We start from the raw sequence: 15,823 nt of genomic DNA on the forward strand, positions 1-15,823 counted from the left end.
GCCCGCTGTCCGGTACCGGCCGCAGCGCGGAGCTGGCACCCGGCGCAGCCCTCCGCCTCCGCGCGCCCGCTCTCGCAGTGGCAGGGAAGACGCGTCCCGTCTTGGCGGGGGAAATCATGCACCGCCGCGCGTGTTCGCAAAATGAAGGGTCCTTTATGAACCAACCTCTTTAAAAACACCCAGAGATCAAAGTGCTTTGCTTGTTGACTGACGATCCTGAAAGAACAATCTAAATGGCCTGAACGGTTCCACAAGAACTGCATCTCGGTAAAAGGTGCCTTCTAGGGAAACCTGGATGAGCTTTCACCTCAGGGACACTCAGTGGCGAATGCCTAGTGGATTCCTTTTAACATTCCCGCCCCGGCGGCTATTAGTGATTAGCCAGGTGTGCTGACTTCAAAGGGGACAAATACCTGCAGGGCTGAGAAAGAGACCCCCTTTGGGAGTTGGTTTCTCTCACGCACTGTCTGATGGGCTTGGTTGATTAGAAACGAAATAAAAGAACAGAGTAAAGAAAGTGACCTGTAGGTGTTCAAACTAACATCTCTGTATTGGCCAGCATTCTTAGAAAACACAGTGATATTTCATAATTTATCACTTTCACATGTTTCTTTTGTATTTCAATTTGAGTTCAGATTCTGCTAGTCTCTACAAAGAGCCAGTGTCCTCTTGTCTAGTGCTGTGATGGTGACAGATGTTATTGCTTGGAGAAATAGTTACTTGCATTCTGCATCCAGCAAAGGCAGTAACAGCTTTGAAAAGTTACTGGGAATGTTTTCTCTGTGGAGCCATTGAGCAACATTTGAACAGAATGTACAGAGCTAGAGTGGCAGAAATTGGTAAAAATACCCTGTCTTAGCCTGGGTTGTTAAAATACTGTTTTCTCTGTCCCAGGGGATTTTAATATGTTCTAATACCTCCTCCGTGCTGTTGGTAACTCCACGTTTGGATTGTATTTGATGAAAAGCCATGCACTTTTAAGTCTTTTAAATAGGTATGTCTGATTTTACCTGAGTAAGAAGTGTTGTATGAAACAGTTCTGACCTCTAATGGTCAGAAAGAGCAGTATTCTCTGAGGTACTTTCGGCGAGGATTGTGGTATGCTAGAGTTTGTCCTGACTGTGAGAATGATACTGAAAAGGTATAAAGAACCTGGTCCCCTTTCTGCCCTAGTGAGCTTATCTCTCTACCTCAGATCACAGGGAAGATTTTTTTTTTTAATGGCACTTCTAAATAGTATGCAGAAAAATAATTTTTTTAAATTCTTATGATTTAGACCTTCTAAAGACTTTATACTTGAATTCCTTTAAAAGCTTGTTGAATAGGGAGTTTGAGAAGGAAAGAGCAGAGAGATTGTAGGAGCTGTAGTGACAAATATTTAACTGTATTCCATGCTGATTCAGAAACTCCTGTGTTTGTAATTACGCTGTCATTTGTTTTAACTACACAGAAACACAGAATCTTAAGTTTGCTCTCTGGAGATGAGGAGAGGGAGTAATTTTTGAGGTAAGTCATCTTCTGGGGTGGGACTGAGTATGCTGTCTTTCTTATTGCAGGCAAAACGAGCAGTACAGCGAGGAGCCACAGCGGTCATCTTTGATGTTTCTGAAAACCCAGATGCCATTGATCAGGTATGAAGAAGGGGGCCTAGTTTTACTACAGCCTCGGCTGGGTTCTTTTACGGTTGCTGAGGTGAGACGTGAGAGCATATAGATCTCAGAGCACACCTGCCTTAAGATGGGCAACTACTGACCCTGAGTAACATGGTGCTGTTGTTTTCCTGCTCATCTTCTGACAGACAAGAAGCAATGGAGGTGTTGAGAATGAGAAAGAGAAAAGTTTGAGGAGTTATGTTTCTCTTCTAACCTTTGCTAGAATCCAGGACTGGGGTTGAGGTTTTGAGAAACATGGCGAGCTTTTTGTGGCCCATTGCCTAGTCAAGGTTTTCTTTGCACAGCTCTGTGTACAAAACACAGGGTGTTTGGCACTACCCAGCTTGTGATCGATATTGTTGTTGAGCAGCTGCTATTTCCGAGGTTGCAAAATGGCTTTCAAACCTGGTTCTAAGCAAGATTCAACATTTCTTGTTCACAGCTGATGTCTGGCCTACATATTTTGTAGACAAGCGGGGTTGGGGGGGAGGGGGGGGGCGGTGTCTCTGTACAACTTCCATCCTTTCATTTGAAGTGGGTGGGGTAATAGCTCTGTGAAATGCTTTGGCAAGATCCTTCCAGGCAATTCTGAGTTATTTGAGTAGAGAGAAGAAATGTAACAAGCACAAGAATAATCTGCATTTCATTTAGTCTTGTTTTGTCTTGAAACAAACCTGCTGTTTCTGCTACAGAAGAGACAAGTAAAGCTGAATGTTTTTAAGTGCAGCCTGAGTTTCTGGGGGAAAAGAGAGACCATCAGTGTTTACATTGTAAAAGCTGGCTTTAATTCTGAAATGAGCATCTGTTGGACAAAGGAATGCAGACCCTGTGCAATGGATGCTTTGAGGACTGTGCTCTGCATGTGCATCAAGGCTACAGCCTTGATCTTGCAAACATTCTCAGGGATATTTTTTCCCCTTTTATACACGAGAAAAATATCTGCATGTAACCTGTCTTTTTCCAGTTTTTTTTCTGTGTTACAGCTTCCAGTTATTTTCAGCCACCCTGCTCTGAACTTGCAATGTATAATTACTGCCTCTTACTCTCTTCCTTCTACCAGCAACAGCTGCCCTTCCTTGATTCCTGATAATAAACTGTGTGGAACTGTCTCCAGTAGCTGGGAAAATAGGCTAGTGGATAACTGAATGTTTTGGGTGTACCAATAAAATGAAAGGAGGTTGGTGGCTTGGTGCAGTAGCTGACAAGGTACGCTCTGATAAAGGACAGAGCAGCAGCCTGTGCAAACACAAACAGGGGAGGAATGACTAGACCTAGCTTTCAGACTCTAAATGTACGAGTTATTTTATTGGCTCCCTTCTCATGCTGCTCTGGACACTTGTGTTTCATGCATTTTGATTCTCAGCCAAAGTCTTCAGAACCTTTAACATCATGGATGTTGTGGTTTAGGCCCAGCTGGCAACTAAACCCCATGCAGCCACTTGCTCGCTCCCCCCTGCCAGTGGGATGGGGAGGAGAAAATACAAGAAAAGATCGGTTGGATTCAAGTACTTTAGCTAGATTTTAGCTCCTCAAAAGACATCTGTCTTAAAAATAGTTTGATCAGTGTTTTCAGAGGCCCAGTCAAATATTAGGAAGAATCTGTTTTAAAGTCTCAGTGAAATCTGTCACTATCATCTCATCTGGGCAGATTAAGTAGAGCACTTCATAAACAGGATGATAAGATCCTGATATCAGTTGGTGATATCTACGTGTTTTATAACAGGTCATATCAACAGTATAGATGGGTATCTCTGCCATACACTATTCTTGTTCACTTTGCTCACGCTTCTGTCATCTGATTCCTTTCCCCTGTACCATTTCCATATTTCCACCTGTTTGTCAGTGCCTTCATGGTTTGTACCCACTAGCCTCTGTACAAGGATTTTTCCTGTGTATTGGAATAAGCTCTATGAATTTATCACGTTGGTGCCATTTTGTAACAGAACAATTCTCTTGTCTTGTTATTCCCCTCTCTGGTATGTAGTTTATTAGATTTTTTTGTTGTTGTTGTTTTTCTGGATTTGTTGTCCAGAGAAGTTATGCAGTCTCCACACTTGAAGGTTTTCAACATCTGACTGGATAAAGCCCTGAGCAGCCTGGTCTGATGTCATAGTTGACGCTGCCTTGACCAGGAGGTTGGACTTGTGGGGTGCCTTCCCACCCACATTATTTTCTGATTCTGTGATTTCTCCTTTCAGAAAAACTTAACCTGGACCTGGAAGAAAGTTTCAGGGTGAATTAAGCTGTCTACTCATATGCTTTAGTCTTTGAGGTCCTCATCCTGCAATCAATAGCTCTAGTGGTTGCTAGAACCCAAATAGCTGTTTGAATGGATTTGCTGAGTTAAGCATCAGAAATTACAGACTTTCACTAGGTACAGAGAACCTGAAAGACAGGACTCTGACATGAGATTGTTCAGAAAGCTGAAGAAATTTGTATGTGAATAATATAATTACAAAGCTGAAATAACAAAAGGTTCTGAAAATGTAGCAAGGCCATTTTTTTTTGAGTGTACAGATTTTAACTTATCACAGTATTGATGTATGCACTGGCACATAATGTGGTTAAGTTAAATCTGCTGTTCAGAAATAACATTTGCCTATCCTTAATCTTTGTTTTGGTCAGTGAAGAAAAAGCAGCTTAAGTCAAAAGTTTAAGTCATGTTTAACTCTGCAGAATACTTAAGTGAAGGTCTGGGCTAGAAGAGAACTATTGGTGCTTGAATTGATTCCACGTTCATATTCCTTTACTCTTCTCTCCATTGTCCAAAAGAGGTAGTTTTCCTGAAATGTGCCTTTTGAGTAGATTTTTTTGTTTGTTTGTTTGTTCTAGCTGAACCAGGGTTCAGAGGACCCTCTGAAGAGACCAGTGGTGTATGTGAAGGGTGCTGATGCTGTCAAGCTAATGAACATAGTTAACAAGCAGAAAGTGGCACGAGCAAGGATTCAGCATCGCCCCCCACGGGTGAGACTTTAAGAAACTTTAGATTTTACATTGCTGTTACTTCATGTAGTGCTTGCTAACCGCACAGAGCGCGGAGGTGTTTTGTTGCTCCCCATGAACATTAATAAATGTGAAATTCTGTTGACCTAAATAAATTGAGCAGCTGCACTGTGGACAAGTGGCTACACTTGAAGTAAGTATGGAATCCACAATGTGGTATCTGCTCTCTTTCATAACGATCCTTTTGAAAATATAACTGGCTAAAAAATTTATGTACTAGAAGTTTTCCTTTTTTCTTAGTTAAATAACTTAGTTAATACACACTCCTGATAGTTCAGGTTTGTAAGGTGGTCTGCCCTGTGTTAACAAATAATTCTGTGTGGTACTTTAAACATGGGTTAATTACTTGATACCTGATATTTGTAATTATAAAATTGTTTTTCTAGAGGTTTTTTTTGAACGCTCTCTATATGTAGTTTACAGAAGAACAAAGCTAGAGGTCATCCATGTCCCAGTTACCACTTTGGGTTTTTTGCATTTTTATGGCATTCTTCTGTTAAGAAAAGTATTTGAGAAGCTGATCATTCACTGAAAATTCAGATGTTGATTTTCACTCACTTAAGTACACAAGCAAACCAATAAATCATGAAAATTTGTGTTAGTCTGAATCACTCTGTTAAAAAAAACTGGGTTTTGTGGAATGGGTCCAGAGACACTAAATCTGACATCTCGTGACTGGCATTCTGATTATTTCATTCACTTGCAGTGACATACGAAACCTAGGTTTTGTCTCATAGAATCCTAGTTAATGAACAGTGTGTACTTTTGACTTTTGCTGTTGTGACTGTGTACATTTGGCACTTGTAGGGAAGAGAAAGGAACAACAGATCTGAGTATGATCTAAAGAAAGGAAAAATAACATTTTTCTTTTAATTTTTAAGCAACCCACCGAGTACTTTGATATGGGAATTTTCCTGGCCTTCTTTGTGGTTGTGTCTCTTGTTTGCCTCATTCTTCTTGTCAAGATCAAACTGAAGCAGCGACGTAGTCAGGTAAGAGCGGTAATGGGATATTCACTGAATGCTGAAGGTTGGCTCCTCATACTGTGACCTAGAACTTGCTCTCTACTTTTGGAAATGCTGGACGCTGACTTAAGATAGCCATCTTTGTGGGAAGAGTTTTATCCATGGATGTAGGCCTTTGGAAATATTGGAGATGTCTTTTAAAGGAGATTTTCACTGACCAGTGACGTTCATTCAGTTAAATCCTGAAATGAAAAGAGTACGGAAGCAGACTGTTTGGCCGTTGCCAAGGAATAACATCTCTGGTTGTTCAGAGGTTGATTGTTAGTAGCACTGGTGTATTTCTATAGAAGTCCAAGCTCTTGTTGCTGTATTGTGCAGAGAATATCAGGATTGAAAATAAATTGTAACTCTTTTCGATAGAATAACATCTATTGATTCTTAATGGCAGAGGTTTGGAGGTAAAAAGTTTGTTTAGGAGAAATCCTAGGTGAGATACTTGAAGTTTGTCCTGTCAAACGTGAAAGGGGAAGCTAATTGACTCTGAAGCTTGTAGTTGTAAACTGCCCAGTATATACAGGTAAAAGGAATGGAGAGCACTGTAGATGCTTGGGACTCTTGCTTTGGGCACATTGAGTAGGAACACAGAGATGTTATGGGCCAACAGCAGTGTGTGAAAAGGGGGGATGATAAATTCTACAGTAAAATGAAAAGAACCCACTGCCTTCCTAAACTTCTGTTATTGATTAAATTTGAGGGGAGGGGAGAATAATACAGCTAATTTAGTAACATTTCATTTTAATCCCTCTAAAGTATTGCTTCTGGTAATATGGTGGTAACAGCATAATGGGGCATTACAGTCAATATTGACAGTTCAAAACAAGTTCCTGGCCAAGTCTTCTATGTTGCCGTGAGTAGTTGCTGCCTGTCAGTTGAGCAGTTGCAGTGTATCCCAGTTGTCAGCACCTTCACCCCGTTTCGATTCAAAGTAGCTTATCATTCTGCATGTGGCATACATTCTTTTCATCAGGCTTCTGATCTGAATTCTAATTAGCTTTCTCTCTGCCTAATTTATGAAATTGTACATTAGTCTGGGCCTGGCGTGTTTTCATAAGATACATTAATGTGATACGGTGGTGTTTCTTTGCTACTGCACTATATTACCTTACGCAGCAATGTTGCCTGTTTTTTTTTTCCTTTCTTTCTTTCTTTCTTTCTTTCTTCTGTTGTAGAATTCCATGAACAGGCTTGCAGTGCAAGCATTGGAAAAAATGGAGACCAGGAAGTTTAAGTCCAAAAGTAAGGGACACCGGGAGGGTAGCTGTGGAGCACTGGACACACTCAGTAGCAGCTCCACCTCTGACTGTGCCATCTGCTTGGAGAAGTACATTGATGGGGAGGTAAAGGATAAATGGTTTCTTCAACATGGGCTGAGAATGTAGCTGGTTTATTTTAGCACTGTGTTCCGGGGCTGCTGGGTACAATGTGTACTGAGGTGGTGCTGCTTGCCAGACTGATGGCAATGAGTAGTTGGCTCAGCCTCAGCTGCAATCTTCAGCTCCCAAAGAGATCTCGGGGCCTTTTGGCACACTACAGAGTGAGAGATCTCATTCTGCAAGCCAGTACCTCCATCCAGTTGCTTTTCTGAGGAAGAACTCATAAAGAAGTCAAGGTTACCCAGCATTTAGTTCTCTGGGTATTTCTAACAAATTCTGTGCTAAGGTGATGGTGCACACAAGCTCGGTTGGACGTAAGGGATGCATCTTGTTTTTAATTTCTCAAGCGTTGATGGCACCTTGTCTTTAAAATGTCAGGTATGCAGCACTGCTGCGAAACCAGAGGAGGAGAAGGAGGTGATGCCAAAAGGTTCAGGAACCATTTTTTGACTTCTTAATTACCATCGCTGCATTGACGTTAGAGCTTGCCTTCTGTGACACAGTGGTACCCAGAGGAAGTAATGAAAGGATGAAATAGAAAATAGGTTCCTTAGAATAGAGGCAGTCAATAATCACAGCTTTGAACTTTCGTATAAAAAAATTGTTTGAGGACATTTTGATATGATTCATCATCTCTAAGGCAACAGAAAATACCATCTGCAGTATTTGAGTGCTACAAGCTACAAACAGAAAGTTAATAAAGTTAGCTGATGGGAAATTATTCAGAGTAGCAGGGATTAAGGCAGACAAGAACCTCAGAAGAGCTGTGCAAAATTGGACAGGAAATTCAATGCATGAACTTCAGCATGAAGTGATACACATAGGGAAGAGCTTCACATGTAGTAGTGATGGGTTATGAGGTGAGTATTACTGTTCAGGAGCAAGATCTTGAAGCTGGTTTAGATAGTTTGTGAAAGTTTAGATAGCCTTGTGAAAGCAGATCAGTGCTTTGTGGCAGTCAAAAAGGCAAATCAAATATTAGAAATGAGACAGGACTAGAGAATTGAACAGAAAACATAATTGCACCACTGTATAAGGTCAGTCATGCTCTCTGGGTACTGTGTGTACTTCTGATCTCATTTCACAGAAGATACGTTGGAAGTGAAGGTGCTTCAGAAAAGGGCAGTCTCAAAGCGATCAAAGATTTTGAATGGTTTCTGTACAAAAAAAATGACTGACTGGGCTTAGGACTGTTTAGTCCTAGATTACTTTGGGGCAGAATGAGTACAAAATTGTGAATGGAGAGCATGAACAGGAATCAGGCATTCATTTTTTTTCCAATACAAGTTTGGGTGCAATTAAGTGAAACTGCTAGGATCCAATCTGGATCAAAATGTGGTGTTTCTCTGCCAGCTGGTAGTAGCCCTGTGGAACTTCCTGCCAAAGCATGTTACAAATTCAGAACTTGAGCTCATGGGGAGACTTCAATGGTACTTGGAAGAAAGATCTGTTACAGGTTTCTGAACTGTTAGATATCCAGCTCGGGAAGTCTTGTAAACAGATAATAGCTGAAGGATGAGAGTGCTGGGCAGGGAAAAAGTGTCATATACGTTGTGTTGGTTTTGCTTTTCCCTGAGTGTTTTCAATTGCTAATAGTTGTAGGCAAGATGCATCATTAAGTGGACTCTATTGATAAATTTTTTTTTAAAGTTTATTTAATATATCAAGGAAAACTGTAATCATAGGCTCCTTCAAGGAGTTAGGTCATAGGGACACACAGCTTAAATTGTCCTAAAGAAAAGTAGTATTCTGCGTGGAGTTCTAACGTGCCTGCAGACTATTCTTTTAGTGACACCTGATCACTGGCTGTTGTGCTTTGGCTGTGTTGAACAGATGTCATTTTCTTCCTTCTTACCACTTTGAGACTAATAATTGATTCATTTAGTAGCTAGGTTGAAAAAAACTAGGAATAAGCTGTGAAAAATTCACTCATTAGGAAGGAGTACTTTTTCACGTTCCTTCATCTGTTCCTGTAGGAACTGCGTGTCATTCCCTGCACTCACCGATTTCACAAGAAATGTGTGGATCCATGGCTACTGCAGCATCATACCTGCCCTCACTGCCGCCATAACATCATAGGTAAGCACTGCACCCGGGTGCTCTGCTGTGTCGTCCATTTCGGGCTTAACAGCCTACAAGGTGAAACAGAAATTGTGCCTGTTTGTGAATCTCCACAGATCTGATAGTCCTAACTGTCTCTAGGGTTGTGTTACAATAAAGACTAACTTCTTTAAAAACGACTGCGTACCCTGGACTAACAGGTCACATTCGTGGTTTCCCTCGGTCTGGGTGCGATGCCCAGCAGAGGACAGCATTGGTCAGCTTCTGAATGCAAGGAGGACAAATAGATATAATAGACGGGTATGTTTTCTCTGGCTAATTATGAAGAAAAGACTATGTATTGGTTTTTATTATTCCATGGTCTTTTAACTTGGAATGTGGTTTCCCTTATTTGCCCTCTCCCCCTTCCATTTCCTCTGTCTTGAAAAAATTTTCTATTAATACACATTTATGTAAAATAATGTATAAAGTGAAAACTCTGGCAACAACTTAACTTGCAAGATCCAGAATACTGTGTAAGCAGAAGGTTTTGCATGTATGAAAACAGTATCTGAAATCACTCATTTTCCTTTTCAAGCGAATACAGTTGTGTTTCAAAGTCTTCCAGGCAGATGCTCTTGACTCGTCTTTGTTATTTTTCCTTTTGTGTAAAAAATAGTTGCCTGTTGTGTGCATAATGTAATGAAATACAGAACAAAATATCCTTCTGTCTTGCATAAAATATTTTCCCTTTTATTCCCTCCTACTTCTGCTTCTCCACTTCTATTTCTCTCATTCAGAACAGAAGAAGGGAAATGCAGGTCCAGTCTGCCTGGAATCCATCAACCCAGCCCGCAGCCGGCAGCAGAGGGTGATTCTGCCCGTCCATTACCCAGGCCGGGTGCACAGAGCCAACCCGATAACAGCGTATCCCACGCGGACAAGCATGGACCCTCACGGAAACCCTATTACAGTGCTTACAGTCGAGCGACATGGCGAACAGAGCCTCTACCAAGCCCCGTCCCCAGCCTATATCCGGAGCTACCAGCCTATTCATTTGGACCATGCTTTAAACACGCATCACTGCAGCCTGGAGCATAGGGCTTACTCTCCAGCTCACAACTTCCGAAGACCCAAGTTTGGTGGACGCAGCTTCTCCAAAGCGGCGTGCTTTTCCCAGTACGACACCATGTATCAGCACTACTACTTCCAAGGCCTTAGTTACCCTGAGCAAGATGGACAGCTTCCAGCTGGCATTTCCTCAAAGGGTCCTTCCCGTGCCTTTCAGCCTGGTAGCAGCATGCTTTTCCCTCCTGTGGTACACGTAGTGCCCTCATCCCGCTTGGAGAGCTGCAGTACCTCCAGCTTCAGCTGCTATCATGGCCATCGTTCAGTGTGCAGCGGGTATTTGGCCGACTGCCCTGGGAGCGACAGCAGCAGCAGCAGCTCTGGTCAGTGCCACTGCTCCTCTAGTGATTCCATGGTTGACTGCACCGAGGTCAGCAACCAAGGGGTTTACGGGAGCTGCTCCACGTTTCGCAGCTCTTTGAGCAGTGACTATGACCCCTACGTTTACCGCAGTAAGAGCCCTTGCCGAGCGGGTGAGGTCGGTGGCACAACCAGGGGTGCAGTTGTTCTCTTGGAGGGGCCCCCCCAGGACGAGCTTCCAGCCCCCAGTCACAGTCTGATGGGTGCTGACTGCCGGCCTATGCCATCTTCTTCCTCAGGGGACCAACTGTCTAACTGCAGCATGGATATGAACTACAGCAGTAATTCCTCACTGGAGCACAGGGATCCAAATGGCACTACCTCAGAGGGAGGACACGAGGCCACTCCCGGTGCTGCCTTGGATGTTAAAAGGAACTGGAAGAATCCCGAGATAGCGGGGCCGCTCGTGGAGCAAGCGTGCGCGTGCTGCTTTGAACTCCAGCACTCTGCCCTGGAGCCCAGCAGCGGCACGGCCGACTGCAGCGCGCTCTTCCTCACCCCTCCGCTCTGGGGGACGTGTGGCCCTGGGATAGAACCACAGTCAGGGAGCACCCCGGGCTTGTACAGTATTAACTCAGACCACTTACATAGGACAGATGGGGTGAAATACGAGGGGTTGCCCTGCTGCTTTTATGAAGAGAAGCAGGTAGCCTGTAGTAGCAACAGTGGCAGTGGAGGTGGTGGCTGCTATACAGAAGACTATGCAGTGAACGTGCAGTACACGCTTCCTGATGACACCTTGCCAAGCTGCTGTAAGGGTGTATGTGATCTGGGTCAACGCATTCCCATAATTCCTGAAGACAGAGACTGTGAGCTGATCCTACCTACAGAGTGCCAAGGGACCCACGCAGGAGGCTGCAGTTCCTGGGATGGAACACCTGAGCTAGATACTTACCTGCAATGCCAAGGTCTCGGAGAGGTACAGGACGAGAGGGAGGTGTGCTACGAGGCAACATCATTCCTACGGCAGAACTACTCTCAGGAGGAGGAAGCTGGAATGTTCTTCCCCGGTCCCACTCCCAACTCCCAGAAGCTGATGACAACCACAATGGCCACAGGTAGTATGTGTGCTTTTTTGGATTACTCGCTACCTTTCTGTCCTAGCCTATGAAATGCTCCAGCTTCCTAGATACCTGCAGCCATAAAGTTTATTGCCATCCTTTGTGTAAGAGTAGGTTGTCGACTAATCCTTCACCCAGAAGTGCTGTTCTCTTGTTACCTGTGCTCACTTGGTCATAGCTAGAGAATAGAAGATCATAGTTTACTAAGTAAGAGAAAAGCTTTCATACTCAGGCATCCGAGGTGTTTATCTAACACCTTTATCATGTATCTCACGTGTTTAAGTAAGATAAGAGCTTTCATACTCATCCTTTGTGGGGAAGGGAAAAAGTGATTGCAAGTACCAGGCCCCCATTAGAGCTCCTACAGCCAGGGACACTGTGACAGTCGTGGCAGCAGTGGCAAGGTGCCTAAGCAGGCACGGCCGCAGTGCTGGGAGGGGACAGACAAACTGAAGAACTAAAAAAAAAAAAAAAAAAAAAAAAAAAAAAAAAAAAAAAAAAAGAGAAAAGGTTGGAATTGCTGTAGTAGAAGAATATGTGGGAAAGCCTCTGCTGTTGACATACACTAAGAACCACTAGCAGGATGAAGGGGGTAGTCCTTACCTCTCTTGCTAGGGCTGCTTTTAAGGATGTTTAGAGAATGGTAGGATACCCTAGGTTGGAAGGGACCTCAGGCTGTTGTCTAGTCCAACCTCTTGCTCAAATCAGAGCCAGCTCTGAGATCAGACCAAGTTATTCAGCTTGCCAGATTAGGCTATGTTTATCTGGTCAGGCCATGACAACCTCCAGGGACGTAGAGCGCACTCCTTTTGGGCCCCCTTGTTCCTGTGCTTGACTGCCAGCATGGTGAAAAGATTTTCCATATATCCAGCCTGAACATCTCATGTTTCAACTTAAGCTCCTCGCCTCTTGTCCAAAATGCATCACTGTGAAGACCCTGGCTCCATCGTTGTGACAACCTCCATGCAGGTATTGCAGAGCTGCTGGGGGGTGCTGCCAAAGCTTTCTCTTCTGCAGGCTGAACAAGCCCCAGCCCTCAGCCTCTTCTCATGGGGTGAGTGCTCCAGCCCTCTGAGCACCTTGGCTCTCTGCTGAACTCGCTCCAGTCAGTCGATGTCTTGTTCTGGGGGCCCCAAAACTGGAGGCATTATTCAAGATGCAATGTTCCTTAGTTTTCTTTATCCTTCAGGTGCTGGATCTCATCCCTTGGAGAGAAGCCAAATCGGTGACTAGACCTGTCCAGATGATCCCAGATGGAGAAGCAGAGCTTATCAGAGACTCCAAATTCTCATGGACTTATTTTTTTTTAAGCTTTGATAAACACACAAAAGTGGTAATGTGGAGAAGTCCCTCCCACACTTCCCATACTCTTTCTCTGAGTCCACATCAGCTTGATTATCTCCTTTGTCCCTCTTACCTGAAGCCTTCAGGCCTCCATTTGTGTTCAAAGCCCGTGTGGGACATGGTGTGGAGCATTTCTGAGCTCTAGTGTCATTTCTATATTAATGACAAAGTGTTATTTATATTTTCTTTTTAGAAGTGACCGTGTCAGCTCTTGCTGAGGGGTAACACGGTGTGTTAAATAAGCCAGGCTATGTATAGATGCTTATCTCCTACTTAAAGGAGTCCAGCCTTCGATAAGCTCAGGGCTACACCTGCCTTAGAAACCAGATAGCACCTTGAAATATAGTAGTCCAGAGGGATGCAGCTGCTGAATGGATGCTCAGATACCGACTAGTCCTAGTAGCCAGCAAGTTATATGAGCGCTTTTGAGGGAGGTGAAGCGTGGGACTGTCTCCTTTCTCTTCCTTCCTCCCCCTTTCGTGCTGCTCTGATGATTTGGCTGAGAAGGGTCTCCTGCCATTATGATTAGTTTTAACAGAGTGAGGGTAGGGAAACTGGTAGCTGAGAATGTTCTCGTCCTTGCTTCCTGCTAAACCATGGACCTCATTGTATCTTCTGACTGGTGAAGCATGCTGGGGACCCTTCCCTCAAACATGCTAGAAGAAAGTGCTTGGAAAAGGTAATACCTTTGTAGGTAACGAACCTTGCCTTCCCACAGGAAGTTTTTCAGGCACCTGTAGCCCCTGTTACGGCTGTGAGGAATGCTGACATGTGCAGGAAAACAGCTTGCAGGGGGCTTGCAGCTTGGCTGGCTCATTTTGGAAGCGGGTCAGGAGGTGTCTTACTTCCTTACAGACTGCAGGCATGCCTAGGGGAAGCAGTGCTTGTCACCTTTTGTGCATGTGGGAGAGTGAGGGACTTGATTTAATCATTTCTTCTTTGCTGTGGTTGATGTAGCTTCCATAGATGGATCTGTTTTAAAGGTTTCTTGGGCCCAGCCAGTTGTGTTTCATTTTTGTCTTGTGTACAGAGTGCTCTCTGTACCCCATTAGCCTGGGCACATACTTTTGTTCTTGTTCTTGTACTAGTGGGGATGTTTGTTATCATGAGATAATATATGTCGTCACTTCTGATAGCAATTGTTTCCTGTGGAAACAGCAGCTTCTGAGTAAGAGGCTACCATAGCGTGGTTTAAATTGCCTGTCATGCTGCATGTGCCTGAGGACACAGTGTCATCCTGTCTGGTGTATTCACAGCAGGAATTCTCCTAAAGGGAAACTAATTATTTAATGCCCACAGTGCCAGTCTTCTGAAAAGATTTGTCCAAAGTTCCATACACTTTGGAGATACTTAAAAAGACATGAAAAAGAGATATACACCTCATGTTACATTTTCTGCCAAAGTAATGTCCTTGACATCACCAGGCTGATTGTGAGAACCAGCAAAGTTAATTTGTCTGCTTTATGGTCACAAACTAAACATTTTAAAAGAAACATCTAAGAACAGATAGATTCATCTGTTTACTTTTACTTTCTGTATTCAGTAAGTTAGGAAAAATTTAAAGGAATTAACATTAAATATTTTTAAATGAACACACACAGCTGTTCAGAGAATTAGTACAAGGCAATATCTGGGTATAAGGTCAAAAGAAGAATTCCAATAAACACATTTTCTGTGTATAAAGCTTATTGAAAAAATATTCATTCTCTGAATGACTGAATTGGTAAGTGTCGGGAGAATAAACTCTAAAGGTTTGGGTTTTTTTCTTTGGTTGTTTTTTTTAAGTCTTACCTTTCTCCTTCCTCCTCAAAAGAAATGCATTGTATGACTGTGGTATACTACCTTGGCTATTCTGCTTGGTGTTTTGTGAGGCACTGTCTAAGGCCACCTGAGATGCATTATGCTCTATAACTACACAGCATGTTGTGGTAAAATGTGGTTATAAAAAAGAAATTTTAATATTCTGGCTCATGGTGTTCCTGGATGTACTGGTCTCATTCACATTTTCTGGAAATCTCTGCCAGTGCAACAGTCTCTGCAGGCCTTACCACAGAGGTGCCCTACACCTGCTTTCTGTGTTCGGTTTTGTATTCAACATCTAGTTAATTCCCTGCTACCTGTATGTCCATACAGACTTACAGGCTAGCTGGCCATGGTAGAAGGTTTTTATAACAAACTGTCTTTTTACTACTTACATGAACAGTTTTCATTGTGTTTGGCTCATGAGGCACTATTTAAAATGTTTTTAATTAAAGTTATAGCACTTAAATTGTTTTGTATAAAATTTGCTGTAAAGATTTGTAATATGGTCAAAGGGCTCTTTCTCCTTCATTACCATTTTAAAAAATGTTTTAAAAGCTAGAAAACATCTTGTATATATTCTGTATATGTATAGCAGCACATTTCATCTATGGAAATATGTTCTCAGAATATTTATTTACTAATATATTTATCTTAAGCCATGTCTTATGTTGAGAGTGTGTGACATTATTGTAATAATCATTGAAAATCACTAACATGAGGCCCTGTAAATACATGATAATTGCACACAAAGATTTTACAATACTTGCCGACCAAAAATGATTTAAGAAAAGTTGTAGTTACCTGCAGTTTTGTAAGAAAGTGTACAAATGTCTGTATTAAAAAAAAAAAAAAGGAAAAACCACACAAAAATACAGTTCTGTTGCATATACATGTGGAAGTTGTCCTTCTTGTTTTGGGGGAAAGGACACAGATAGATGCCTCTGCTGAAAGGCATCCTCATGTGTTTGGAACCTGCCTGTTCCCTGTAGCAGAGGAACTTAATTCTGGTTTAATTTCAGTTAAAAATATTGTCC

The 15,823-nt window shown here is 42.7% G+C and overlaps 1 protein-coding gene across 2 annotated transcripts in view; it reads left to right on the forward strand.

Annotated features, from left to right (window-relative positions):
* Positions 1 to 15,627, forward strand: part of ZNRF3 (zinc and ring finger 3) — an 83,580-nt gene extending 67,953 nt beyond the window's left edge. Inside the window, exons 3-9 of one of the 2 annotated variants that reach the window (XM_026859770.1) lie at positions 1,557 to 1,631; positions 4,485 to 4,616; positions 5,537 to 5,647; positions 6,850 to 7,017; positions 9,030 to 9,132; positions 9,894 to 11,639; positions 12,832 to 15,627. In XM_026859770.1, the coding sequence (XP_026715571.1) occupies positions 1,557 to 1,631; positions 4,485 to 4,616; positions 5,537 to 5,647; positions 6,850 to 7,017; positions 9,030 to 9,132; positions 9,894 to 11,639; positions 12,832 to 12,875 (2,379 nt within the window). In that variant the 3' untranslated portion in view covers positions 12,876 to 15,627. The remainder of the gene's footprint in view (positions 1 to 1,556; positions 1,632 to 4,484; positions 4,617 to 5,536; positions 5,648 to 6,849; positions 7,018 to 9,029; positions 9,133 to 9,893; positions 11,640 to 12,831) is intronic. The other variant, XM_026859771.1, reaches the window with a different exon arrangement.
* Positions 15,628 to 15,823: the final 196 nt, after the last annotated feature.

Source organism: Athene cunicularia (genome assembly GCF_003259725.1).
Source record: "Athene cunicularia isolate RWA chromosome 15 unlocalized genomic scaffold, athCun1 chr15_part1, whole genome shotgun sequence".
NCBI lineage: Eukaryota > Metazoa > Chordata > Aves > Strigiformes > Strigidae > Athene > Athene cunicularia.